Source organism: Sturnus vulgaris, chromosome 8 (assembly GCF_052056855.1).
Source record: "Sturnus vulgaris isolate bStuVul1 chromosome 8, bStuVul1.hap1, whole genome shotgun sequence".
In the NCBI taxonomy this organism is placed as follows: domain Eukaryota; kingdom Metazoa; phylum Chordata; class Aves; order Passeriformes; family Sturnidae; genus Sturnus; species Sturnus vulgaris.
The window spans coordinates 13,667,122-13,694,399 of NC_142250.1; the positions used below are offsets into that span (position 1 = coordinate 13,667,122).

Here is a 27,278-nt window from a genome sequence, read left to right on the forward strand (position 1 = left end):
CTCCCTCCCTCCCTCACTCCCTCCCTCACTCCGCCCCGCGGCGCCTTCGCTCCCCGCTCTCCTGAGGCGGGGGCGCGCCGCGCTCCGATGCGCCCCGGGAGCTGCGAGAAGTCCGTGTCTGAGAGAGAGAGCCGGGAGCGTGTCCGTGCACCCTCCGTGCACCCTCCGCGCACCCTCCGCAGCTGTGCCGGCAGCGCCCGCCGGGCGGGCCCCTCAGCGTCGCGGCCACACGGAGCGCGCCCGGAGCGCCCCGGCCCCGCGGCTCCCGCGGCTCCCGCGGCCCGTGCCCTGCCGGCTCGCAGCGCTGACACCCGGACAGTGATCCTGCCCGCACACGGAGCCTGCCCCAGCACTGACAGCACAGCTGCTCTCCCAGCCATGGAGCTCCATGCTCGCAGAGGGCCACCAGCAGCACAGTGATGCTGGTTTCTCACATGTTTGCAGAACGGCGAAATTGTGATGTAGCCTTTATGGTGGAAACAAGAAGCAGAATTTAATTTAGTAATTATTTTCTGCTTATTCAAGTATTTATGTACGGTTCTATATTTCGAGAAGAACGTTTCATTGCACTATTTTAAAAAAAGTATTTGTTTTCTGCAGGGCTTAGCCTGTAAGGAAGCCAGGCTTGGGAACTCATGCAGCTTCCAGCCACGTGCATGATTGGTGGCCTGTAGCAGTGTAAAAGGGTAAAGCTCAGGAAGTAGGTAAAGTAGGAATGTTCTTCCATAACTGTGTACCAAATATTTTTGTTCCCACTCATCAAAAACAGAGTCAGTGAAAGCCAGTAAAGGCTCATTATATACAGGCCTGCACCCTTAACTTGACATCATTCTGCTGGGCTGGCTGTGACTGCTCACCTGCCCCAAAGGCAGGCACCGAGGGCTTTCCAGAACAGAGCCCCAATGGTCTGAGCAGCAGAGGCTGCATCCTTTATCACATTACTGCTCTGTCGGGGTCTGTGCCCCATTTAGCACAGAGCAGCCCTTTGTCTTCAAACAGGCAGAAACCCATTTGTTCATAAATAGCTACACCATGCAGTGTGGGAGGGGGCTGGGTGTCCAAGGACCAGATCTGTTCAGTCTAGATTTCAAACCCTCAGACAGCAAAGGTCTTTCCAGGGAATACCTTAAATGAACAGAGAAAAGACACTTGGCTCCTGTGATCAGGCACTTTCCTATCCATTAAAACTTGTCACAATGCTAGATCATCATTTTAGGTATCCCTCAAAAATATACTTGAAAAGCATAATTCATAGAAGAGGATTATTAGAAGGTTTTAAATATTCACATGTGCATTCTTCAAACTAGGTAAATGTGGCTTCACTACTCTTTTAGAACAGTATGTAAATATATTATTTTAAACCTAACCTCAAGCAAAGTTTCAGTATTGCATGTTACAGATGACTGTTGAACATCCTGCTTGCTGTCTTTGTTGTGGATAATGAGTAGGAGTTTAGTAGACACCAACACACTGGAGACTGCAGTCTTCTGTAGACATAATATTTGTGAGTACAAGAAGATAACGGAATGGAAATAACTGAAATTACTTATTTTGTTAACTAATCCTACATTGTAGATCTGAAACAAACTCTGACAATGCTGCAGCACCCACTGGCTGGCCTACAGAGAGCAGCCAGATCTGAATATTGTCCTTCAAGTTTCCCAGGTACCACCTTTCTGCACACGAGCTTGTTGCTGCTGTGTGGGGAGAGCTATACAGTGCCTTCCAGGAGATTATCCACAGAGTACTTTTTCCTTCTTCTCTAACTGTCAGTTTCTTGTGTTTACCAGAATTTCTTCTCTACCAGAAAGGTTGTTTTTTTCCAGACTGAGAGAAGGAAAAAATAGATTTCTTAACCTCTCATAGGAACACATGGGTATTCATAGTCATCTCTGTATGAAAGGTCTACTGTGTCAGGAAAAATGATGGGTATGCAGTGATGTACTGTATAGTTTTCTGATTCTTCTATCACAACAAGCTGTTCTAAGATTAGATACTCCTTCATAACTCAGACCTATATTTATGCTGACAGATGTCACAGTTCCTATTTGGTGTTAATCTTACAGGCCTACAGAGGAATTCCCATGTTGTTTGTGAATAAAAGCAGGCAATAAAACATTTAGGAGATGTCTGTGTTATAAGATACAGTTCATTTTGGCCTGGGCATTTTTCTTAGACAGGTAGTTGCAGACCTCCTAGCATCTGAGAGCAATAGTATGTATATTTATATATTTATAATGTAATATAAAATGTGACTCAGCTTTGAATTTTCCTAAAATATTATTATAGGATGGTTATTTAGGAGACAGAATTTAAAAATCTTTCCCTAAACTTTGCTAAACACTGTTCTTAAATTGGTACAGCTGGGGGAAAGGAAGTGGCTGACTTGCAATAGCTTATTCAAAAAAGAAGCATTTTCCAGAACAGCATTAGCTCCAGCCTCCAGTGGTTTTGGTTTTCTTTTTCGTGCCTTTTTTTTTTTTTTTAAGCATATGTGTGGGCTGGAGGGGAAGAAACAAAAGGAAAAGTGAGAGAAGAGCTGATCTGAGAACTTGATACCAAAGTGAAGGACTAATGTAAATGAGGCCAAAGGAGAAAAGCAAAAAAGCAATCCTTCAACAAAGGATATTTTTGTTCTATTAACCTCTTGAGCCAAAATGAAACGTGCATGTAGAATAAGAAAAATGGTCCACTATTTAGCCTGAAAATTCTGAGCCTTAATTGTCAAACAATGGTCATTAGTTTGCCTTGACACAAGGCTTTTTGTCAAATACCAGAGCTCAGCTTTACTGATGGCACAATTCCAACATGATCCCATGTGAAGCCACTTTCTTTTTCCTTAAACGTTGCAAATTATTTATAACAGATACTGAACAATGCAACCAAAATCATTAAGAATTTTTAATAGCCTGAAATCAACCCTCCTACAATATTTTAATCATTGTGGTTTCTATCCCTTAGAATCCCCAATCTGAGCTTCTCTCTAAGGGTCACTCCGTGGCCCATTGTCACTGCTGCTGCCCAAACGCAGGCTGTTGCTGTGGGCAGTGAAAGGGGCTCTTGGGAGAGGCCGTGAGCTTCAGCAGAGTTCACTCGTCTGCCCTGGCCAGTGCCCAGCCTGACCTGGGGCTCTGCTGGCAGTGCTGCAGTGTCAGCACCAGCTGGGGCACTGAAGGCGCAGTGCAGGGCTTGCTCTGTACCTCTGCAAGGACACAGTCTGATTGTGGGGCATCAAGGACACGTGTTAGAGGCACTTGGAATGCCAGGGTATTTTACCTCGCTGCTTTCGGAGGCTGAAATCATCTCTTGACTTAACACAGCTTGAGGAGAGACAGCGCATCTATAAAATACCCACATACCATGCAAAAATCTTCCTGTGTTTATTGATTTTTTTGTCAATGCCTCGGCTTTTGGCCTCTACGTTGTTGAGTGCTGAAGGACTACATTTTTTCATGTAGTGTTTTGGGATCACATAAATAGTAATTCTTTGGTATTATAATCTACTAAATGTTGGACTCAGAAGCATATAATTTATATAATGTTTGGGAAATGAACTGCTATGGATTTCTCTTTTCCTGTAGTTTTGGTTTCACAGTTGCTAAATTACTTCCTTTCAAAAATTCTCATTAGAAAACAGTATCAACCAACTTAAGATTTATATAGAGTCCTTTCATACATTAAAGCAGACTCAATAATTATGGTACTAATTCATGAAAGTAGTAGACACTCTTTATCATAAAAAAATAATCAGTACAATCACAGCTGTGAGTGTAAATAAGATTTAGTTTTATCTACTATCTGAAAAGGCTTTCTTCTGATAACAGAAGTGCTTACTGTAGTCCACTTGCTTTTTTCTTTGAATAGAAAATCTATCTTTGTGATAGTTTAGCATCTGGAAAAGTGTATGGAAGGATAAATCTGAATTTTTTGGATACAATCTCTTCAAATAACTTTTCCTCTTTGAAACCAACATACAGTTGCTGTTAGCAACAAATATTTGCCGAGCTCTGTGACAGCAGCAAATGGATTATGGAAATGTTCCTGTACCACCAGTACAGTGTCGCTCTGGCTGGTGCCACGGGGAAAAGGAATACAGAAGGGGACAAGCAGGGAGCTGCATTAATGCCTGGGCTCTGCTGCTGCTCCAGCTGAGAGCAGCAGGCAATATTCTGCAGTGGTGGCTGAGCATTTTTCCTGGCCACATGGCCTTATTTTTCCTGGCAGGAACAATGGGTTGCATGCCCAGGGTTCCACTGCTCACTCGCAGCTGCACCAGGGCATCACACCAGCAGTGACATGTGTGGAAAGCAATCCACATAGGTAGTGCTGGAATTCTCTACTGCTTCATTTCTGACTATTCCAAAACACCTTTACTAAATAGCTTCTGTCTAATAGCACTAAGAAGTGCTGTAGGTATTTTTCTAAAAAGAGAAGAAAATTTTGTCACAAATATGTTGACTGCTAAGCAGCTCTGAAACAAAGTCCAAGCAAACATATTCTGTGCCTAGAATGGAAAACAAATAGGAGGGTTTGGATTGGAAGACTCAGTGTTATGCAAAACATACTAAAAAAATACATATTCCTTTTCTTTTGTCCTTCAGTACTGCAGAACAGTAACCTATAAATACCATAAAGTAACATATTTAAAATAAATGATATTAAATTACTTTTTAAACTGTAGACTTGACTACCTAGGATGCAGCAAAAGAATTAAGTTAGAATGTTCTATATATGAGATTTAAGCCAGAAAATCTTTCATGAGCACTCCTTGTCTGATGAGATAACAATATAAGTTATCAAGGTCTTTTGGTTGGTTATCTGGTTGGGGTTTTCTCTGTGCTTGAAAGCCTCATGCACCAAAGCTCAAGTTATTCAGATAAATATCTACAGTAAATGCATTCTCTCTAGAGAGAAATATTTGGGCTTTCTTAATCTGATGTGCTTCATGTTTTATACAAAATAATCAGTCTAACAGTATTTAATATGTGTTACTGCATGATCAGGTGTACCCACTGAGCCTGCCCAACAGTCAATAAAACCACCACGACCTCCCACACAAAATAAAAACAAAACTGTAGAAAGGCACAGTACAGAGATGATCATCCATGCTGATAGTTTACCAAACAGTTAGTACAAAGCCAGTGTTCACTTCTTCATTCACTAGACAGAACCAGAGATTAAGAAACTTCTATTGTTCACTGTCTGTACTTTGCTGGTCCATTGTTTGCAATATTTATCTACTCCACTTTAGGGTTTGGGTTTTTTTGCTAGTGTTAAGACTTGTTTGTCACTGTCCAAAAAAGATCTCCCTCTATTTGAGTGAAAACTCCAGCCAGTTCATAAAACAAATAATTTGTTTCTCTTGTTTCTGGTACCATTCATTGTTGCATGTTCATCATTAAAATGTCTTTAAGTGCAACATTTTTTATATTTTTAAACTCCTCCCATAAAATGGCATGGAAGTAATAATAAAATCACCTAACTACTTTGATTTTATTAGCAGTACTTTACCAATGACTAAAAAACTCTCACAGGGCTGTAAGAGGTTAAGACAGGGCAAAAGGAAGGTTCCCTTGTCATGAGAGAACCCTCCTGGGTACCATAGAATATCAAGAGACAACCAGAAAAATAATACCATACCTCAGCTGAGCAGTTTAAAATACTTTGTTTAGGTTTTCATGGAAATTGGCATCTGTTCCTGAGGTGTATAAAAGCAGTGGCTGATTTTGGAAAAGTGTTAAAGTATGCTGTTAAGACTTCACTGTTATCATTATAAAACCAATGGGTAAGGATGAACTGATTTGCAAAGTCAGGATCAAGTGTCACTGCATTCCTAGCAGTCTCACAAGCTTCTCTTTAATTGCTGACTTGTAACGATTATTTTATCTTTGTTAGGAAAAAGTTTTGCTAATGAGCATCTTACAAGGACTCACATCTGTAAAATGTAAAATGAAACTCCATATCAAATTAATTCAAAGCAAGATTTTACATTAGAAATGCAATTACAGGAGAGCTGAACAGCAAGGTACTTTGAAAATCACTTGAATTTGTTCCCACTCCATCTCAAGAGCAAGGAAAATTTGTTCTTGCTTCTCCTTTCCTGTCCCTATTTTTAGAACTACTGTGAAAAAGACCTGATCTGGCAGCCTGCACCCCATTTAAATGATGGAATATCAAGTTCAGAAGTATTTACTAGATGGAATTGAATAGTTATAAGTGACATTTCTATTTCAGTTTCATTCTCTTTTTGATTTAAATTTAAAGAATGTCAGTAACCAGTTCTGGCACTATGCTAGACAAGCAAGGATTTGCACTATTTAAAAAAACAAATCACATTTATGACAGGATAAATACAGAGAAAAGAAGTATTTTTTCACACTGACTTTTTCTGCAATTCAAGCATCTTAGAAGCTGTGTGCAAGCTGTGTTTAAATTACTGATGTACACTCACAACATGAAGCTGTTCATTACGAATGCAGACAAATGCAAATCATAAAATTTGGCCACGTGTAGGAGGTGAAAAAAAATAGCTTAACTTGTGAATGTTAAAATGCTGCTGATAACTTTATGTATGTTTTATGTATGTTTTCTGCTCCCCCTGAGCTATGTTTAAATCTTGTATGACAAGGTCTGTAGTGTAGACTTGATGCCTTTCATAGCAATACAGGTAATATGTGCTATTCATATCACTGGGTTTCAAGGTTTAATACCCTTGAATATCATTCTGCTGTGTATTGCCTAGGAAATATAATCATCATTTAAAATGGTAACAATTGGAAGCAACCTCTAGTTTAAGGTCTAGCATTTCAAAGCATGCATTTCACATTTTCTAACATGAGGAAACCATAATGGAGACTCAGTAAGCAAACAGAATTGACTCCATAAACATTATTTTTGTTTGGTTACATAGCTGTCTCTGATGGTAACTTGTTGTAACCTAATTTGATTGCTTAATTTATTTTCGTGCATTTAAAAATGGGGAACAATATTTTGCAGTATAAATTAAACTATTCTTTGTAGTATTTTTGCAAAAACTCACATCATCTGTTTTTCCTTGGTATTTAACAAACTTCCACAGTTCACTTTAACAAATGATCCTAGAAGAACAACACTGAGTTAGACCTCCAACAGCAATGTTTTAAAATAAAAATCCTTATAGTCAGCATTAACTTTATGCCTTTCTGTTTGCTGGCTGGACCAGGCCACTGTTCAGAAAGCCTCTGCTCAGGAAAAACAGTGAAGTAAGCGTTTAAATTATTTCCGGACTCAATATTAAACTCTCCCTCAATTATTTATAACCTGTACCAGAAAGAATAATTTTTGTCTTCTGCTGACACTCTTGACCACACAAAAACTATCTTGGAGAACACTTAACCCTACTTGTTTCTTACTGGCTGATTCTCAAAGCTCTGTACACATTTAAAAAAATATACTATAGCTCTGGTATTGATCTCCATACAATATGGTAGTAATTGTATCATATGCATATGATCTTTTCATACACTTTCCCCACATTTAAGTCTTTACAATGTTCTTTCAAGCTTCTTAATCATCAGAAGATGAATCCTTACCAGCTTTTTCAAGGAATGAGATCAGCTGTCCCTCTCAGCCTCCTCATCTGTCCCATCAGCTACCCCTTACTTGGGATTCCACATTTTGACATGTGCTTTTCCAACAGAAGAGAATTTATTCTCAATCTCTTCCTTTTTATGTGAAATACTCTTCAATAAAGGGATACTGTTCTTGTTACTGGCAGCAGTTTGGCAATAAAAGTAGGATAAGTGTATCTATTGGTATACTGATTTGCACTGGGCTATAGCTTACACCACATTACATTCTCTGAAAGACTAAGTGGCGTTTTCAGGATTCCCCCCCCAAAATAACTTTCAAATATACCTAAATACGGGCAAGCAAGATTCTTTGCAAACCAAATGCTTAAAATACTAATTTGATTTAGTTTTATTAAAAATTTTAAAATACTTCCATCCTTAAGTACAGTAAATTCAGAAAGGAAATTGCATTGGCAGGAAGCTATGAAAATGGCACATGTTCCAAACGAAAATCAGTGTTCACATCAAACTCTTTCGATCATGATCATGTCAGGAAGGAAAGCCCTGAACATCTGAAAAATTATATAAGGGCTTTAACAATAATTTATGTGACCTGCTGAGTGCAGAAAAATCAGACCAGAACTGCAATGACTGATTGATATCCCAATCGAGGCTGAATTGTTCAGGATTTCAAATCTATGGTTAATACAACTGCAATGCTCTTAAACTGTTCTCACTATTTAGATTACTCTGAAATCCACATGAAATATACTGATACTGCTTTCAGATGAGAGAAAGTTGCATTTTTATGAACTGTACCTTTTTAACCCAAACAAGGAGCTAATTATTTCTGCTGAGCTTAAGGGAAGGTGTATTCATCTATCCTCAGGCAGGCAAAATGCTTTAACTTAACTTCAGGACATTATCATTTAACTTTGATATAGGCTCAAAGTAAGAGGTTTCAACAAGAAATTTGTTGTTTTAAGATATATGTAACCCTTTAAAAGACCAGGTAAAGCCAAAAAAAAAAAACCCAAAAAACCCAAAACCACTATAAAAAGAGAGGAACTATTAATTTTCTCAGAATGCATTAGGAGTATTCATCTCTCCACTGTAACTGGAAGACACAGGTTGCTGTCCCAAAGTTTAGAAATGAGAAATACAAAATACAGCTTAAATGAATAACTCAGCTTTACTGGAGATCTTGATAAATACCAAAAAAAAATTCATTAATTGTCTCTTCTAAGTGTAAGTTAGAGATTTATTTGTGCTTACCCATTCTCTGGTATTTAGTACCTAATTCCACAGACTGCTTCCCAACAGGCAAGTTAAAATGTTGTACTAGGGATGAGTACACAAAGGCTATTGCTATTTGTCCACATTTTGATAATACCCTTTGTACTTTTGCTAGTTGACTCTTGGGATATTGGATTTTAGACCAGCAAGTGTCTAGGGATAATGTATTTATGAATGATCCCACTAACTTCAGAGAGACTATTTAAATTTTATGAAGTTAGATAGAAAGGATGTGAACAACTTAGGTTTTCTTATTAAGATTTTAAGTACTTGCGTAGATTTTTAGGGAATGATTCGGTTCTTTTTCAGGAAGTTTGCTTGGGCTGAAAAGACCAAACCATTCATCACATTGTGGCCCATCTGCACTCTGTTCATGGGGAACATTCCCTGGTGCTACTTAAGGGCTGGTGCTTTTGAATATTATCTCCAGTATTTTGTTACAAATTTACCACTATAGCTACAGTGAGAAACAATGCTTTCATGTAAGCTGACTTTTGAAACAAAGTATTTCAAAATTATAAGCTATTTTTTGAACTTTCAAAAGTTAGAGTAGAAGTATCTTTTTAGATGTATTTTGAAGCTTGTATTGCTCATATAAGAGTGATACTAAATCAATAAGGAATATAAGCTTGCTTTTACTGTATGTTTTTGAGAATTGCTAAGGTCCAGTAAAGACTCATGCATATTTTGCATGATAAGTTGTAGCTAAAATCCCCAATATTTAAATATTATGTACCTCATATCCATGGGATAGTATTTTTAAAGAAATTCTACTATAAGGAAAAGGCTAATGTCTGCAAATTAAAATTTGCAAGCTCACAGTAAGATTTTCTGAGTATCTTACCTCTGGAAGTTTGTGGAAACCAATATTGCAATGATTTCCTTGTGCTGCTCTAAGGACTGTACTGACATGTAATATTCATGCTCTCGCCCATCTGTCACAACTCAAGGCACAGATCAGGTAAACCATGTCATTTCTGCAGATATTTAGAAAAGGTTGGCAGAAAGTTTTAGAAAGTTATTCCCTCCAACCTGTATATTTAGATGAGTCATTTGTTCCCTCTGAATTCACTTTCCTCAGGGCAGTCAAGTGCATAAGTATTTCTGGCACTGATGGAAATAATCATCTGCTGTATCACTTTTTTCCCATGTGGGAAGTACATTTACTCTCCAAAGAGGAACTGAAACAAAATTGTCACCATTTTGACTAGTGGCAACACAGAACAAACAGGAAACACTTCAAGGGAAATATTTACTTAAATAGCATACACAGAAGACATAAGAAGCTTTCATATTAGGAATGAATACTTAAAAGCAATAATCTATTTCTTGCTAACATTCATGAGCAGGAAGGGAGTCAAAATTAATTGGATTAGGAAACACGTAGTTTTTCATTAAACTGCACTTAATGCAGGTAATTGTGCATGGAAACTGTAATTATGGGCCATGTATGTATTTCATGTGCAGGATCTATGTCCAGTAGGAGAGGCAGCAATAACTATTAGTGAAATTTTCACACAAATTAGTGCTTGAAACAATACTGACTTATGCTGAAAGTCTAAAGTACACACTACTCCCTGCATCCACTGGTTGTTTCAGCATCACTTACTGTCCCACTCACCTACCGTACAGCAATGTTGTCACAGGGCTGTCGGATTAGAAACTGGGTGTTTCACATCTCTCAGTTGCATGCTATTGCTGAAGATACTGGATGAGGTTACATTCTTCATTTAAGGAAGAAAAAAACCCCGAAAATCTTGATGCCTTGGTTGCTTATGTCAAGTGAGGAATTCCTATTATGTCCCACAGACATAAAATACAGGAAAACAACTAGACGAAGCATAAAGTGACCACAAGTGTAATTTTTTTCTCCTTTTTTGTAGATCTCTCACCAGCAAAAACAGCCCATATAAAGGGTTTCATTTTCAGTGCCCTTTCATTTCCAAGTATACACTCTGACAGTCGTGTGAAGATCACCGTGGTATCACAGTTGAGCCCCTCCTGCATACAGAGCTGTGTGTCTGCTGTGCATAAACACTACTCAGCATGGCAAATGTCTGTGCAAAGGAAAAGCTGCTGTGCTTACTGCTTGTCCGAAACCAGAACAGGATCAAGTATGCAATCCAACAGGGAAGCTTTTTCAATTCCAACACACCACTTCATATCCCACTTTTTGCAAAATGAAAATCTGTGTTCAGGTTTTGGCAGTCTGACTCAAGACCATGTTTCTGAAATCACAGACTTTAATGGAAACATAAAGTTGATACACAAAACAACATCTGAAAACAGATCTGAAACATCTAAATTGGACTGTTAGTGACAGGAGCAAGCTTTGGTAGAATTGAATTATTTAGGATAACCATCACGACGCTAACAACGAGTCACTCAGGATTTACATCCCAACATTTGTAGCAAATGAAAGGTTACCCTTAACCATGGTAGATTACAAATAAAGACAAAAGTAGTGCTGATCATTTACTCTTCCACATAGAACATGACTCACAGGCTGATTGTTCTCCCACGTATCAAGTCACTTTTGTAAGGACAACATTTTTGTATTTCACCTTAACAAATTCCAGTGACATTTTCCTTGTATAGTTTCAACAGCACAATTTTAGACCGACTTTGCTGCGCAAGTGTTTTTTGTTACTTTCAAGGTAATAGGTTTATTTGGAATTATGTTATGGCAGTGTCCTGTGCATGGCAGTATATGCAATTTGGAGCTGAGAGGAGGTCTCCAACCCACTTAACAAGACTGCAAACAGAATCTCTGTACTTGAATATCTGCAAAAGGTGTGCTGAGGCAGAGGACGTCCTGTGGCAGAGCTGCAGGAGGGGGTGAGAAGCCTACATAACTTCAGGCTGTGAAGGAGTTGGATAGCTGGTTCCAAGGGCAGCCTGCAGTAAACCCACAGCCAAAGAGGCAAAAATTCCCCCACCATGCATGCACAGAAGGGAGGAGGGATGTCAGTAAGGCAGAAGAATGGACACTTGAAATGACAAGAACTGGGAGGAAGAGCATTCCCTGAAGCCTGAGGTGCCCCTGCAGAACCACTTCAGCACTCTGCAGACTGGAGAGGGAGGACCCATAACATCAGGAGTGAGGCTGGAGCTGAATAAGGCAGCCCCATCTGCTCGTGTAGCAAACTAACAAAGGTGACAGATGAGAGTAGCAGGGAACTCTCCTGTGAGAGGCACAGAGGGAACCACTCATCAACCTGACTGATTACCAGAGAACTGTAGCAGGGATATCACCTAGAGCCTCGTACCAAGCCTCATACAGTCTCCTGACCATTATCTGCTGCTGTTTCATGTGTGCACCAGGGATACAGCCAGGAGTGGTCTGAGGAGGACCATGGACATTACAGATCCCTGGAGTGGTAGTGAGAGACTCAAGTGCTGACAGATTTTCATCAGTCGTCCCTGTCAAAGGGAAGAGCTTTGAAAGGGCCAAGTGAATCTGGCAAATCAGCAAATGGTTAGGGGTCTAGTGCCATAGCCAGGGGTCTGGCTGCTCCTGGGGACTCACGTTAAAAACATGGGTGGATGGAGTCTGATGGGGGCCCATCTGCCAGGGAGCAGGCAGAGCATCTCTGGACACAGGCTTGCCATGCTGGGGAAGAAGGCATTAAATTGAAGTTGCTGGGAGAGGGAATCCTCAATCCATTCCACTCCTACTCAGCCGATGCCAGCACCAGCAAAGGATGCCCAGAGCCTGGAGAGGGATTGCAAATCTGCAAAAGAGAATGTGAAGTGCTGTGCAAAGGAATTCCAGCCTTTCCTGGCAGGAAGTCTGCTCCATCAGGGGCCCAACTTAAATGCCTTTATGCAAATGCACATAGTATGAGGGATAAACAAGAGCACTAGGAGACTGTGCACAGCTGCAGGGCTGTGAACTTACTGGCATCAGGTATGTGGTAGGATGGCTCCTATGGCTGGAGTGTTGGAGTGGAAGGATACAGGCCCTTTGGGAAGGACAGGCAGGGAACAGGAGAAAGGGGTGTTGCCCTCTATGTCCATGACCATGGAGTGTTTGGAGCTGTACTGGGGTTGGATGAGGAGTTTATGGGTCAGGATTAAAGGCAGGGCAAGGACAAGTGACATTATAGTGGGGGTCTAAGGCCACCCAACTAGGAGATGAGACCCAAGCAGGTAAGACCCTCTAGAGACAGACAGGAGCTGCCTCACATTCACAAGCCCTGGTTCTCCTGGGGGACTTCAACTACCCCAACATCCATTGGAGGGCCAACACAGCAGGGCATGAGCAATCCAGGAGATTCTTGGAATACATGGATAACTTCCTTCTCCAAGTGACAGAGGAGTAAACGAGGAGAGTTGCTATGTTGGACCTTGTTCTTTCCAACAAGGAGAGGCTGGTGGGGAAGGTGAACCTCAAGGGCAGCCTTGGCTGCAGTGACCATGAAAAGGTGCACTTCAAGATCCTCAGGCCAGTGAGAAGGTGTACAGCGAGCTCACTAACCTGGACATCAGGAGGGCCCACCTTGGCCTCTTCAGGGATCTTCTAGGTAGAGTACCATGGGATAAAGCCCTGAAAGGAAGAGTGACCCAAGAAAGCTGGTTAATATTCAAGGATCACCTCTTGCAAGGTCAGGAGCATTGCAACAAAGACGAAGTCAGGAAAAACGTCAGAAGACCTGCATGGATGAACAAGGAGATCCTGTACAAACTCAAACACAAAAAGGAAGCCTATGCTTCCCCCACAGAAAAAGGTGGAAGCAAGGACAGATAACCTGAGAGGAATACAGAGAAATTGTCCAAGCAGCTAGGGATCAGATTAGGAAAGCTAAAGCCCTCATGGAATTCTATGTGGCCAGGGACATCGAGGGCAACAAAAAAAGCTTCTACAGGTACATCGGTGAAAATGTGAGCCCTCTCTGGAAAAAATGGGAGATTTGGTTGCCTGGGACATGGAGAAGGCTGAGGTACTCAATGACATTTTTGCCAGAAAATTCTTCAGCCACCAAGGCCCAAGTTTGCATGAGCCCGTTTGCTGAGGTGGCAAAAAGGCAGGGACTGTGAAAATAAAGAACCACCCACCATAGGGGAAGATCAGGTTCTGAACCAGCTAAGGAACCTGAGGATCCACAAGTCCATGGAACCTGATGACAAAATATGGAAAATAGGGTGATTTGTGACAGCCCACATGGCATCACTAAGGGCAAACCCTACAAATATCCTTCTATGACAGGATTACAGTGCTGGTGGATAAGAGAAGAGTGATTGATGCCATCTACCTGGACTTGTGCAGAGCATTTGACACCATCTTACATGACATCCTTGTCTTGAAACTGGAGAGGCATGGATTTGATGGATGGAAAGTGTGGTGGATAATGACCTGGCTGGATGGTAACAGTCAGAGTCGCTGTCAACAGTTCCATGTCCAAGTGGAGACAGGGATGAGTGCTGCTCCTCAGGGGTCAGTACTGGGACTGGCATTGTTTGAGACCTTTGCTGGCGACATTGACAGCAGGATCGAGGGCACCCTCAGCAAGTTTTTCAATGACAGCAAGCTGTGTGGTGCAGCTGACACACTGGACAGAAGGGATGCCATCCACAGGGACCTTGAAAGGCTTGAGAGGTGGGCCTACACAAACGTCATGAAGTTCAACAAGGCAAGACAAGGTCCTGCACCTGGGTCAAGGCAATCCCAAGCACAGAGACAGGCTGCTTGGAGAAAGGACTGAGAGCAGCCCTAGGGAAAGGGACTTGGGGGTGTTGGTTGATGAGATTCTCAGTATGACAGGCAATGTGTTTTTACAGCCCAGCAAGCCAACTGTGTCCCAGGCTACATCAAAAGCAGCGTGGGCAGCAGGAGAGGCTTCTCCCCATCTGCTCCACTCTTGTGAGAGCCAGCCTGGAGTGCTGCATCAGCTCTGTGGTCCCCAGCATAAGGAGTTCATGGACCTGTTGGACCCAGTCCAGATGAGGGTCACAGAGACTGTAAGAGGGCTGAGTACCTCTCCTATAAAGACAAGCTGAGAGAATTTGAAATGTTCAGCCTGGAGAAGAGAAGGCTCTGGGGAGACCTTAGAGCAGCCTTTCAGTACCTAAAGGGAATCTACAGGAATGCTGGACAGGGAGTTTTTTACAGGGGCATGTAATGTTAGGATAACAGGAACAGCTTTACACTGAAAAAAGGCAAGTTTAGGTTAGATATTAAGAAGAAATTATTTACTGTGAAGGTGGTGAGGTACTGGAACATGTTGCCCAGAGAAGCTGTGGATGTCACATCCCCGGCAGTGTTCAAATCCAGGCTGGATGGGAATTTGAGCAACCTGGTTTAGTGGAAGGTGTCCCCACAATGGAGGAGCAGGCAGGGGGGGCAGGGAGTTGGAACTAGATGACCTCCAAGTTCCCTTCCAACACAAACCATTCTAATGATGTATTGATGTATTCTATTCTATGAATTCAGACTAAAAATCCTGTATAGGCTATTTTTAACTCATAAAAGAAACTATGATTGTACAAGACCGTATGTTTTAACATTACTATGTTGGTGATGGAAAGTAAATGTGTCAGACGAACACTCTTGATTGCCATCAGTCTATATAGCTTATCTTGTATCAAATTTATCTCCATTGTGCTAAAGGTAAGAGAAGTTAAGACTAATAAAACAAATTATCTTCTCATTAAGACAAGACAATACATTTTACAAGACTTCAAATGTTGAATCTCAAGTCCTCTATTGACTTACTAAATGTTTGCTTCCAAACCAAGATATTGGCTTTGTTAGTGCCAACATCATTCTAACACTTGTCATTTGATAGCAAGCTCAGTAATCTGGGAGCCTGTTTCCCTCCTCCCTTCTCTATACTGTTTGTGCTTCCTGCTTAGATCAAGTGGTTGTATGCTAGCAGCCACTATAAAAGTAGCAGTTCAAGTACATTTTACCATCCCAGAACGCTGTAACACAGGATGGTTAGTCTAAAAAACACTGAGAATGAAGTGCAAGGCCATTTACACTAAGAAGTTGCCAAATGGAACCATATGCAAACTGGCAACTTAGAAAGAAGTACCAGAACTACAACTCTTATCCAGCTTGATATGTTTTCTGAAAGGGGAGAGTATCAATTATAGTCTTCAGCATAAATAACATACTTTAAAAACTACCAATGAAGGGGCTTGCCAATTTAAAAGTTAGTTGTTGATTGTACAAAGAACGAGCCAATGGACTTCTCACTCTTTGCCTCCTTGTTTTCCTCAGGAGTCCATTACCTTTCACAAAGAAAATTTTAGCTATCAAACTTGTCCATAAATTTTGCCGCTGAGTGTGAAACCATCCAGTTAGCATATACACTATCATTTGCATATCTTGAAAACACAGAGTTAGTGCCATCGAATCTTGTGAGTGGAACGGGGCTCTCCTCAGGCCAGTTCGGGTATGACATGCCTAAAAATGAAAACAGATAATTTTTTCTGCACTGAAGAACCATAACTTCATGTGCAGACAGTAAGGCCCTTGGCAAAACTCCCTTCAATACTTTAAGCCAGTCCACTGGATTTTGTCCCAAATCAATTAATATAAATGATGTTTTGAAATCCCTGAAGCAGAAATTGAGATGCAGGCAAAAAACCCTGGATAAATTAAAGTGCTTACTCAATAAAAAATTGTGTGCATGCATGCACACGTGCATAGTAAAAAGCTAAGAATTGTTCTTCTCATAAGCTTCCAACTTTTCATACTTTTATATTTTAACAATCATGTTGCAATATATTGCTTTGCAAGAGAAAGTTCTTGCTGTACAGGAAATGCTCCAAGAATTAATAAACCTATTTGGGACAGGATCCAAAGTCCATTTCAATGCTAGAGTATTTCCATTTACTTAAATGGGCGCTTTTCCTTTGGATTCAGGGAGGTTCTGGGGACACTTCCCCACCCCCACCAGGGATCCCCTGCTTAATTTCAGGAAATCCCAGGAGCGCAACTGAGTAAAGTCCAACAAAGTGCTGAGCACTCCTGTCTTGATTCAGCATTTAAAGTTGTATTTCAGGCCTGTAATTATTTACACTGAGTGCAGTAACTGTTTCTGTGTTTAGGCACAAGTGATCACCACAATGGATGCAGAGTGCTTAGCACCATGTTGATTCAGCTGTGCAAGCACAGAACCATAGCAGTGTTGAGATTTTCAAAAACAGAAATCTGACTCTGTTGCTTATTAAGCATTCAGCATCTGCCATCAACCTCGTGGCAAGTTTTTTCTGCTACTTCATTCTTTTAACAGTCTAACCACTAAGTGCCCCAAAATCAACATGAGTTGAGAAAACCTAATGAAGAAAATAATAGCTAAGGTATAGATCAAAAATAGACCCAAAGCCATGTATTAATGGCAACTTTTAAACTAAAAGATCCAACTTTTCGAAAGTCATACTGCTTGAAGAATGAAAACAGTATCTGTGATGTTAGTAAGTATCTAAAACCATGTAGAATATTTAATCAGAAGACAAAATATAGGAGTTTTGGCAAGAACCATTTTTACTGTCCATCTCACCATCACAATATGAAAGCATATGTTCTTTTTAAAAACACTTGCTACATCATTCAGTCAAGGTTTAGTACTAACATGTTCATAACAAATCAAAGGACGTGAAAACAGCTGATATTTTCAAAATGCCCATTGTTAATTAAGTTTTCAAAGGATTTTACATGTCAGTTTAGTCTGTATATAATATTTATATACAGTATTTCTACCTTCTGTATATAATAATCTGTTTTCATCCTATGATACATTAAATACATTTCAGCTTATAGATCCAAAATGTACTAATAGCAGCTGAAATTTAGACATCCTTTTTAATAAATGAAAAATGTTGCAGATGAGTCTTATCAATGAGTTATGGCAAAAAACAGTATTAAAAAAAAAAGTCTATTGCTTAAATTAGAGGTGCAGAATCTAACGTATTTTAAATGTTGTAGCCTCCCCCAACAGGATAATTGAATTAGATACTCATTAGCATTTTATATTTCCCCTGAGAATACTTCCCTGATCTTTTTTTTTTGCTTTTATTGTATATCTAGTCATTTTACTTATTTTCACATCCTTTTAAAATGTTTCTTTTAGACACAGCTGCAAAATGACTAAAGGATGATCCTGATGCAAACTTTGACATTTACCAAAAGAAAAAAAACAACAAACAAACCAACAAAAAAAACCCAAAAGAAGCTTCCAAGCAAATTCTGATTGGCTTCATTCAGACAAGAAACACTGTAATGGGGTTACAGAGTCTGAGAACAGTGCAGAAGAAAAATCAACTTTTTTTGTGTGTTGCTAGAATCTAGTAAATGCATGTGAAATTCTACCATAGAGTTTGTTTTCAATCCATGTGGAAGGGAGGGTTCGAGGGAGGGGAGCATTATTACAGTCCACGAGAGGTGTCTCCTCTTCTGAGAGCCCATCATCGTACAGTAAGGAGTCGGAGGGAGTGGAAGCTGCAAGGTCTAAGTAGTCCTGAGAAATGGATACACAAAAAGCTCTGTTAATGCACGTGGCAGTGTTGCTGTCTGGGTAAAAAGCATAAATGTGCACCTGCTTTCTTTACAGCAAGGAACTACAGACCCACTGCATTTACCTTTCTCTAGAACCTCTGGCACCTGAGAAGGCTCTGCCTTCCAGCAGCCACGGCAGCTCTGGTAGCATCTGATGTGCTTAACACTGCCCCTGCTAGAGACTTTGAATACTTCCCCTACTTAATTCTGCACATCAGCAAAACACACAATAAATTAAAAGCTGTTCTAACTGCTTTGTTTGACCTTCACCTTCTGGTATGCCTGATCCATGTGTATGCCTGAAATATATATATGGAGATACATATGCATGCTTAAGGGACAAGGTGCTCAGATCTCATAATCATTTTACAAAAGCTATTACATAACAATGCATAAAATAAATATGTAAACATTGTCAAATAAAGCTTTGGCTACTGTTCTGAGACTAAAGATTTAGGTCACTGATAAGAATTCATTGGTTTTTATTTATGTTGCTGAATTGCTTTGATGTAAAAAAAAAAAGAATGCGAAGCACTTTCAACTAATTTAAAATGCATGAAATACCACATTCTTCTAGTTCTGGCTCTCTAACGTTATTTATTCAGGAGTGAAATTTGGGAGTAACTTTCCACAACAGTTTTTAAATTATTACTATTATTTAAAGAAAATAGACAGTTTAAAGGATAATCCATCCACATTTCAGGTTGAAGTCACCAAAGCTATTAGAAGAGGTAGTACTGCTTTCAAAAAGCTGCATGCATGTGGAAGGAACTAGATATGTAAATGCTTCAAGATTTGCTAAAAATAACTTACTTTGCTTTCAAATAAAATTTAAAAGTAACTATTTCTGCACATTCAAACTCAGAAGACCACAAAAACTTTCAAAATCCATGCTTTCCACACTTACCCTACTCTTCACCATCATTTTCTCTAGTTCCTTGCTGATCTCAGTAAATGTTGGTCTTTTATCAGGTTCTTGTTTCCAACAGCGCAACATGAGGTTGTACCTGGGACCATCACAGGGTGAAAAAAACCCCCAAACTGTTAGAAATAGGTCATGCTTGTGCTCGAATGATTTATAGTACTGAACTTAACTGTGCCACAAAGGCCATCCACAAGTACATCAATCTCTGTTGTGAGTTCTGTTAAACGTCCCTTGGAATTAACAACTGACACTCACAACAATGGGCTTTTCTTTTCACAAGTCTCCATGAGTTTAAATGATGATGCACTTGGAGAACTGAAGAAGAAATTGAAGAACTGGAGTCTTAAGTTTCACTTTCTCGAGGGACCACCTCAAGTATAGGGCAGCATGCCAGATTTCTAATTCACTTTGTATATAACACTGAAAAAATTTGTGTATCAAGCTGAAAAACTCTGCTGTTATACCAAAAAGCAGAATTTTGTTTTTCATTTGTTCAAATTCTGAAGTTTCTGTAAATTTTTCTTCAAAGCAAAGCCTAGCCTAAGACTATTTGCAGAAACTAATGTTCTTTTGATTACTTCTATTATTGTTCTTTTGGTTAAACTTATATTTATTCTCTCTTTAACTGCCTTCTATAGCATAGAGTGTGGAAAGGAAAGGGAATAGAAATAAAGTTTTATAGTTGAGTGACTATCAGACAGACATTGGCAAGTCCTGGAAGTGTAACTCTCCGACCTGTGCCATTCATGCTGTTTTTCTAGCTCAGCTGTTCTAAGGACTGAGATCTGTCCATGTAACTGCTCTAATGGTGGAAACAGTGGGCTATGAGAACCATAGGGAGCTATGGAAAAGCTCTGCATTTTATGCCTTCATCCATGGTCCCTCTCGAACTTGACTGGGTACAGGAGAGAATGCAATTTGAGAAAAATGGTCCTTAAAGTGGGCTTTCACAAGCTGTCAGAAAAACTGAGTAAAACAGAAGAAAATCTGAAAAAAGTCAGAAAACCATGATTTAGCTTCAATTAAAAAAGTCCCAGGAACTCAGATTAGCTGGCCTAAACTAATAATTATCGATGACATAATATGTTTGCGGACCGAGTATTCCTCACTGAGATCAAACAAATAAAAAATTTGGTATTATACATTTCTTAGAGGATATTTGCCAATCGTTCTTGTAAACTTCTACACTGCCCTAAATTTGGAAATACTTAATATTTTTCTCTGTATGTTAAAAAAAATTATTATTTTTATTATCATTTACTTAAATCTTTTTTTCTCATCCCAGATGTGGTCAAAGCATCCTTCCAACAGAAAATCAGTCAAAAGAGTGGTCACAATGATTAAAGCTTGGGAACTTTCAAAAACTGCAACCACCATCAAATTTGCAGGCTGAACAAAAAATCATGCTTCATCACCAAATGCCATGGAAGATCACAGACAAAAGGTATTTCACATTGAATGTGTTTTAATACATCAGCCAACAAATTATGAACTGTCTCCAAAGCCATGGGCTTATCAAGTCACAGAAAACGTTCATCTTCAAGGGTGTAGCTTTCTGGGCCAAGGTATCCTTTTTCCTCTGGAATGTCCTGGCAACTAATAGACAATGACTGTGCATGGAATATCTGCTTCATCTGCAGAAAATACTGAATATTCGGTATTTTCAGTATTGAATATTTCAGCTACTACTGTGTTTTATGGACATTTCCTCCTCCCCCTTACCCTCAGAAGTTTTGAATTTACAAACTCTTTTAATTGTTTAGCAAGCATGTTACTCAATACCCTACAAATGGTTTGGATATAGCTGTAGGCGTTCTGTGGGTAATTTTTTCCCCTTGCTTTACTGTTCACTAATTTCATGACATTCTTTAAAGCACAACATATTCTGATTATATCTCTAAGAAATACAGAATAGTATTTATGAGGTATTTATTTAAATCTTTTTTCAAGTATATTTATTAATGTTTTCTGAATCTAATCAGACCAAGAGTTACTTACATTTCCTCACTGCAGTTTTCTGGTCTCTCCATTCTGTAGCCTGTTTTTAGGAGGTTAAAGAGTCTTTCAGGAGCAATACCTGGGTAAGGATTGCCTCCTAAAGTAACAATCTCCCACAGCAGAACTCCAAATGACCATCTGAAAAAGAAAAAACGAGCCTTTACATAGACTGGTAGGTTTCAGGAGCTTAGTGTCGCATTTACACAACCAATTTCCTCCTAGTATTTTCAGAACCCAACAAAATTCAAGACACCTCAAGCCAGAGAGGCCATACAGATGCAAATAGGGCCATCCTTGTTCCTAAATACTGTTCATTGAAAAGGTCAGCTACTAAGACAGTAGAGAAAACAGAAAACTCTCTTTTACCTCTTTACAAAAACTAATTATACCCTGGGAAGGTCCATCTTCTCTGGACAGCAGAAGGACAAAGTCCTTCCTCTGGTGGCCCAGCCCAAAGACTTGTTCCTCTGCTGCACAGTGCTCCTGTAGCAGTCTAACCTCCCTAATTAGCCCCTGTATTCAGAAATAACTGTAAATTAAATTTACAGAGTTGCCAGATGATCGGTTTGCTGTCTCAACTATGAGACAACACAATTTATTTATTTCAATCATAAGTAACACCTTTGATTTCAGCTGGTCTGTTGGGCCATTTCAGTGATTCAGGCCTTAATTTTCTTCTTAGAGTTGATGAAAGAAGAGGAAAGAATTTCCTCTGGAAATACCAAATGCCTAAGATGAACTTTGACACAGAATAGATGAAACAATTTTCTGAAATGAACAGAAGAAATACTAAAATTTTAAACCTACTTTACTGCTGAGCTCAAACAAAAAGATCTTGCACAATGGGTGAGAAATATTTAGATAAATTAGTCCATTTCTCGAGAGCAAGCCAGGAGAAAAGAGGCAAAAATGTTTTTCTTTTCTTAGTGAAATGCTTTTTGAGACACAAAGAAGCTACAAATCACTCTGAATCTGCTCTACTGACAACCGACAAAATCTGGATGTTCGAAAGGAAGGAAGCCAGCCAACACTGGGGCTGCTCAATGGGATGCATCTGGAAGCAAAATTGCATACAATTTATGAAAAATGCTAGCTTTGGGCAATTTCACTGTAAACTCCATTTTAAAGAAAATTTTAGGAAGTGTTAGACACCTACTGCCAAACCAAACAGCCGTGTCTAATTCCCTATGAAAATTCCATCTCCAAGTGCTAGCCAAACACCTCACCTCCTGTCTGACTCCCTTCCACCTGCACTTCACACGTTTCAAAGTACAACAGTAACCCCAAAGGCACAGCAATAAAACTCCCCAAACTGTCAGAGAAGTCAATGTGACTCTCACATGGTCCCAAGTGGTATGCTGCCATTCTTCTCCCTAATGCCATTCACTGAATTAAATTTTAATCACTCAGCACATTCTTGAAAGCTTATGAATATTTATAGCATTTTCATATACTTTATTAATATTTCTCCTCATACCCTTTTTGAAGCCAGTTATGCTCTGCCATCAGGTTACAATTCTATCCATGATTAATTCAAATAAACTTTGGAGCACGGCAGGTTTTATTTTTAAAGTCTACTTCTGCTTAAGAGGAATTTTATGGAATATGGAGGGAGGGATCAGATGAACAATTTATTAACTAAACTTGTTTAGTAAGTGAATATATTAGAATAGAATGCTGTAAAATGCTGCAGTACTTTCAGACTGTTATACAAATTAAGTACCGCAGGAGGAGAAATGAGAGATGAAGAATTTCCCACTGTGTTATGTTTATTGCTGAATAAAAATATGATCACAAAAAGCCAGGAAAGAAAAGTATGTGTAGAGGAAGATAGTAGGTTAGCTTTCCACTGATGTCATCAACCCCTGTAGCAAAAATGGGGGTTTTGCAAATGCTGGCAAGTGGTACTGTTATTAAGCTCTGCTAACCACTAACTATACAGAACAGCTTGAGAAGGAAGAGGGTGGAAAACAGAAACATAGAATATCAGAAAAAAGAGCATATTGGAATGGTTGAGTAATATGTTCACCTAAAATATAACTGCATCACCACAAACAACGAAGAATATCCATAAAATAATATTTTCAGTGAGTGCAATGATCTAAAAATATCAATCAACACTGCAAAAGGAGTACTTCATTGATCAGTCTGCTGCTGCTGAAATGCCATCGTGGAATCTGGTGCTGCAGAGGATTTGCTCTGCAACTCTGTGTGTGTGTGTGTGTGTGTGTGTGTGTCTGAGTCCTGTTCTGCAGAACCATGGCTATACAGCACTGCTGGATTATTTCATGTACAGTGACACAGCAAAGGTGAGCCAGCAGTGAGACAAAGGCACAGGGTAAGCACAGCAGACACCTGGACCCTTTCAGGCACTGCACAGGAGCAGATGTGCACAGCACAGTGCCGTGCTCCCTAGGAACAGGCAGCTCCAGGAAAGCTGGGCCAGCAGCACAGCTCTGCATGGAGATCCCGAGCCAGCCCTGGGAAGCAGGGGTGACAGCACCAGCACATCGTGCTGCCCAGGGCTCTGGGCTGGCTTGCTGGATGCCAGCTGGGCAATCTCTGCATGGTGGTGGATCCCATGGACAAGAAAAGCACTCCTGGGCTTACTTCATAGCAGCCCATCAGGGAACGAAATGGGAGGAATGCTATTGGATCCAGATGATCAATGAGCAATCAAAGAAGAGGCAGTTACACGACAACACAACCTGTTCTGGCCCCAAACCATAGTGACAAAACTGTTTTGAAGAAAATGAAGAAATTAAAAATATGCTAAGAAATTTTTAAAGGAATTTTAAGGATTCTTTGGGTAAAGCAATTTTAGAGAAGCAAGTCAGGACAACGAGTGCTCTAAGGAGAACAAAGAGAGATCCAGAAAAACCTATAAGCTGACCTAAATATAAGTGACAGTCTCACCAGAATTATCCCTATATTTTTCTTTCCTTACTCCAATGGAAACAAAGTAAAGGAAAATACTTTGGAAATTCATTTTGTAAGGAATTTCCAAGGCATGCGAAATATTTTATTTCACTAAAACTGCTCTGATCCGCAGAGAGAGAAGTAAAAAGTTAATAGTAATTTGAGAAGTGCAAATCTAAAGGTAAATATTTTGACATCCTGCTATTATCAAAATGCTTTTCCTCTCAAAGTTCAATGCCACCCAAACTGGCACTTTACTCCATTTGAGTGTAACAAAAACATTACTTTAGTCAGATTCTCTCTTTCAAGACAAACTTAGAAGATATAAAGATGCTACCTAGCAGAAAATCAGGCCTAAGTACTGCTGCTTTTACAATCCTTTAAAGGTTTTTTCTCCTAAATAAATAATCTTTAGCTTTAGAGTCTGCCTGGTGACTGGTCACAAGCATTGTTCACCCCAGAAGGAAATGAAAGTATCTGATCCTGAATTAAAAATTTCTACAAACTCTTCTGCCTGACCCCATGCTTATCACACATGGGAATAGCTTAGATGTGGTTGCTTTGCCCCCTCTCATCACAGGTGGAGACTCCAGCATATCCATCTTCAGGGTCTCTGTTTCCCTAACCACAAAAAAAACCTTGTATCTTGGCACTGAAACTGGACTGAGCTGACTGGAGTTCTGTCACTGATTTCAACAGGAGAGAGGTCAGGCCTTAAATTCCCCTTCCCTTCCTCCCCTCCATCCCTCACCTGCCACTCAGTGTACAGACAAGTGATGAACAGAACCGAGAAGTTCAGGTATGACCATTACAACTCATGTCTCTATAGTCAAAGTCAATCCTGTCACATGAACAGATCCAACCCTTGCTGATTTCAACAAGAATTATGTACATAAAGACCTCTGATAAACTTTTATTCAGATTTAATTCAACAGCAAAAATCTTGGGCATCATTGCCAGTTAATGGTGCCATCCATACTTCCTTCATGTTTCTTTGCAAGAGTAATGGCTTTGACTCCTACACACCTTGCTGTGCTTCCTCCCCAGGCACACAAACCAGAAAGTATTAAAGAATTTACACTTACACATCACTTTGTGTTGTGTAGATATGGTCAAATAGTGACTCTATGGCCATCCACTTCACAGGGATTCGACCCTAGGAGGTAAAAAAGCAGTAATGATCAGAAAAGTAAGTTTCCAAGTGAATAAACAAGGTGTTTATCTTCAGAATGGTAAAACACAGTCAGCCATTTTACAGCATTTACCAATGCACTTATGATTTGGCATTTCATAAGAAAAACAGTGAGGAGAATAATTGTAAGAGCATTTTTAAAAACTACTTCATGTCTTTTCACACACTTCAGCAATCTAATTAAGTGCAATAAGCTGGTGTGGCTTTTTGCAGGTGGTCACCAGTTTAAGTCAGATAAACTCAACTCTTAACAAAGAACTTTGAAAATGTGAAAATGCAAAAATTATGAGGAATGATGATTAAAGAGGAAGAGCTGTTTTATTTATACCAGGAATGAAGCATAAGAAGAAGCACCTGGATTGTTTCAGAACTGAAGCTGGACAGTCATATTTGGTTAATAGCTTCTAAGTGGAATCTACAAGTTGCTATTTTTCACTGGCAGAAATTCACTGAGAAAATTTGAGAAATCCACCACAAATATTCATGCAAATCTAGGCTTGCAAAATTTCCAAGATGTTTTATAATCTTCACAGCATGATTAACATTCATATGCCTTACTTCTCATTCTCATGAAATCCATATATATCCATGCAAAAAGTATTTCAGTAGGATTTGAAACTTCTTCTTCCTTCTCAACTGCTTCTTTTCCCTGTCTCCCCATCCAAGCAGACAGATGCTTGTTAGGCTCTGAATAATACTACAGTGATGAGTGTCTCAGAAATAAAGAGCAAATATCCACTCAGTACATCATGCCCCACCAAATGAAACTAAACTGCCAAACTGCCTTTATGTAAATGCATGACTCTCAAAATATAGAGCAATTGGTGTAAATCAATGTAAAAACACATCCATCAGAAGACAGCTAAATGAACATGGCAATGCCCTTTTACATAAGATCATGTCTTCTGGAAGTCTTTTTTTCTTCACAGCTTGTTTTGATTTATGAAACAGTCACACAAACTGGCCTTTAAAAACAGGGAAAGCAAAACTAAAAATTCACAGTATTTATGGAAATCTTCTCATAAAATTTTAAAATTTTCACAAGCAAAAAAATCCTGTTGGCAACTCTTTCATATTAAGCCATAGAGGGAACTGAAGCACCACTGCTCATTTGACACAGTCAGTGGGAAGCTGTGCTCATGAACATCACAGGACTGACTTGTGGAAGCTGTGCAGAACTTGATATAAATTGTCCATATCTTTTTCAACTCTTTGCTATTTTTAGTTTATATTTTTAATTATAAATAGGAATAGAGAAAGAAAAAAGATATTTTTTTTGTTTGTGTTTTCATGTAGTTTGATGAGGAACTGGATAAATAAGGAGTGGAATGAGAGGACTGGATAAATGAGGAGTGGAAGAGGTAATAGTTACTTAAAGATTATACATATTTTATACACACACACACATATATATATGTATTTCATATGTATACATATGTATATATGTATATATGTATATATGTATATATGTATATATGTATATATGTATATATGTATATATGTCCCACTGGTTAAGCTCATGGTGTTGCTTCACTGTCATTTTTATTTCCTTAAAATAATTATCTTAAGTTAATAAAAATAGCCATTTTCCATTTTATCCATGCTCAAGTCCCATAGCATAAATTCCTTTTCATGATCAGGCAATAATTTCCACTACTGCTTTTAATGCACACTGTACCTTGCTCCTCTTTACATACGAATCTTCTTCATACACATCACGTGAGAGGCCAAAATCAGAAATCTTCATTTTGCGCCCTTCTGCCACCAGCACATTCCTGGCTGCTAAATCCCGATGCACGAGCTTTTGGAAGGAAACAACAGGAATGTTTATTCTTTTTTTGGAGGAACCAGCTGCTCCACATGTATCACACCCTGGGACCACTGCTGCCCTCC

General features: G+C 39.5%; 1 protein-coding gene and 1 long non-coding RNA gene across 6 annotated transcripts in view; one reads left to right on the forward strand and one right to left on the reverse strand.

Annotated features, from left to right (window-relative positions):
• Positions 1 to 385: 385 nt before the first annotated feature.
• Positions 386 to 27,074, forward strand: LOC148222998 (uncharacterized). Its single transcript, XR_015805122.1, has 3 exons — positions 386 to 704; positions 20,562 to 20,720; positions 26,682 to 27,074. It is a non-coding gene; the product is annotated as an uncharacterized LOC148222998 (long non-coding RNA).
• The window catches only part of RET (ret proto-oncogene), a 78,668-nt gene continuing 62,461 nt past the window's right edge, over positions 11,072 to 27,278 (reverse strand). Inside the window, exons 15-22 of one of the 5 annotated variants that reach the window (XR_015805121.1) lie at positions 27,064 to 27,186; positions 25,279 to 25,349; positions 21,275 to 21,412; positions 19,259 to 19,358; positions 18,166 to 18,313; positions 16,083 to 16,257; positions 13,327 to 13,395; positions 11,072 to 12,580 (exon numbers count right to left, since the gene is read on the reverse strand). Coding sequence is in view for 3 of the 5 variants with exons in the window: in XM_088168889.1 (XP_088025015.1) it covers positions 16,100 to 16,257; positions 18,166 to 18,313; positions 19,259 to 19,358; positions 21,275 to 21,412; positions 25,279 to 25,349; positions 27,064 to 27,186 (738 nt within the window). In the remaining 2 variants the exon portion in view is untranslated. Of the gene's footprint in view, positions 16,258 to 18,165; positions 18,314 to 19,258; positions 19,359 to 21,274; positions 21,413 to 25,278; positions 25,350 to 27,063; positions 27,187 to 27,278 lie in introns of all 5 variants that reach the window. The other 4 variants (XR_015805120.1, XM_088168889.1, XM_088168887.1 and 1 more) reach the window with 4 other exon arrangements.